Source organism: Egretta garzetta, unplaced genomic scaffold, assembly GCF_000687185.1.
Source record: "Egretta garzetta isolate BGI_Z169 unplaced genomic scaffold, ASM68718v1 scaffold733, whole genome shotgun sequence".
In the NCBI taxonomy this organism is placed as follows: Eukaryota; Metazoa; Chordata; class Aves; order Pelecaniformes; family Ardeidae; genus Egretta; species Egretta garzetta.
Window position 1 is genome coordinate 175669 of NW_009259186.1, and position 1731 is coordinate 177399.

At 47.4% G+C, this 1731-nt stretch overlaps 1 protein-coding gene across 1 annotated transcript in view; it reads right to left on the reverse strand.

Moving 5' to 3' along the window:
- CEP41 (centrosomal protein 41) overlaps nt 1-1548 on the reverse strand; it is a gene marked incomplete at its 5' end in the record, with an annotated part of 16651 nt that extends 15103 nt beyond the window's left edge. The window contains one exon of the mRNA XM_009635708.2: nt 1461-1548. Coding sequence (XP_009634003.2) covers nt 1461-1548 — 88 coding nt within the window. The remainder of the gene's footprint in view (nt 1-1460) is intronic.
- Nucleotides 1549-1731: the final 183 nt, after the last annotated feature.

The following is a 1731-nucleotide window of genomic DNA, read 5'->3' on the forward strand; positions in this document are numbered from 1 at the left end:
GCTTGTTATGCACCTGGGCGAGCAGGAGAAGCTCAAAAAGTCCTTGAGTAGTCTGAGCACTACTTGGCAACAGCTGAAAACATCAGTGTGTTATCAACATTCTTCTGGTACTAAATCCAAAGCACAGCACTATGCTAGCTACCAGGAAGAACATTAACTCTATCCCAGCCAAAACCAGGACGGTTTCTTCCTTGACAATACGAGGGAGCCATAAACCAAAAAATACCACAATTTTCCTCTTAGCGCTTTTCTCTCACAAGGAAGGCCAAGTTAAATAAGACTTGCTGGACCCTGGCTGCCTCTGGGAATGTAAAGTGCTCCACAGCTTAAAGCCTCCGTACCAGAGGGGGGAAGTCACTGCAAGTGTTCATGAGCTCAAATCTTCTACATATACCCACAGTGCTGTTTCAGTTCTTCTACAGAATGCACCCAAGTTTTATTTTACCCGATTATCAGCAAGGGGTACAGAAGTATCCATGCCCTGCTAGTCAGAAGGGCGATATTCCGAAAAAACCAGCCTCATAGCACCCTTCCCATTTACATGTTCCACGCCGAGCCCCCTCTGCTCAGAGCAGTGAGTTGTTTTGATGATGCTTTGGAGAACAAAGCCATCGCCTTCAGAAAGCCGCTACCGAAAACTCAGTACTTTACAGCCCTCTCTAAGGGAGCTGAAATTGAGACCCTGGTATTCAAATCCTGTTGCCGACACACTGCTTCAGGCACAACTTTGGCCACGCTGTGCCTTCCCCAACGTTTTTGTCTGGTTACTATAGGCAGGTGTTACCAGGTAAAAATTCAACAGCTTTAGAATCACAGAATCATTTATGTTGGAAAAGACCTTTAAGATCACCAAGCCCAACCGTTCCCCTAACCCTGCCATCCCACCACTAAACCCTGGCCCTAAGCACCTCATCTGCCTGGCTTTTAAATCCCCCCAGGGGTGGGGACTCGACCCCTTCCCTGGGCAGCCCATTCCAGTGTCTGACAGCCCTTTCAGGGAAGAAATTTTTCCTAATGTCCAAACTAAACCTCCCCTGCCACAACTTGAGGCCATTTCCTCTCATCCTATCACTTGTTAGGTGGGAGAAGAGATCACCACCCACCTGGCTCCCCCCTCCTTTCAGGCAGTTGTAGAGGGTGATAAGGTCTACCCTCAGTCAAATCCCCAAAGAATCCCCCCAAATAATTATCTTGACTTACAGCCTTATCGAGATATTAGTTTACACAAGAAAGGCCCACATACAGAGAGGCCAAGACTAGTAATTTCTCCAGGAACTGCCACGAAAGAGCCTGACATCGTAAGGTGAGACAGATCATAAACACGATGCAAATTCTGACACAGCCATGCAGGACCCAGGGTAAAGCAGCTCAGGCCAGAAGCAGTTAAGACATTCGGCCTGGTTTTGGATACTCCCCTACATCCACATGTAGTGGTTTTATCCTACAACGATTTCACTTACCGGTATCGAGGCGGGTTTTTATATGTTGGTATCTGGGATTCTGAGGGATGCGCCTGGTTAAGTACTGTTTTAAAAAGGAAGAGGTAAGAGAAAGTCAATATACAGCCATGTATTTGTTTTAAAGGGGGGGGAAGCATTAACAGAAGAGGCAATTTGAAGAGCTCTAAGAGACAACAAGAAGAACAGAGAGACCACAGGCATCCTCTCAGACATCCTCGGCCCTCAGGCAGGGCAGACCTCTGGCAGGGATTGAATAGCGAGTTGGAGACTC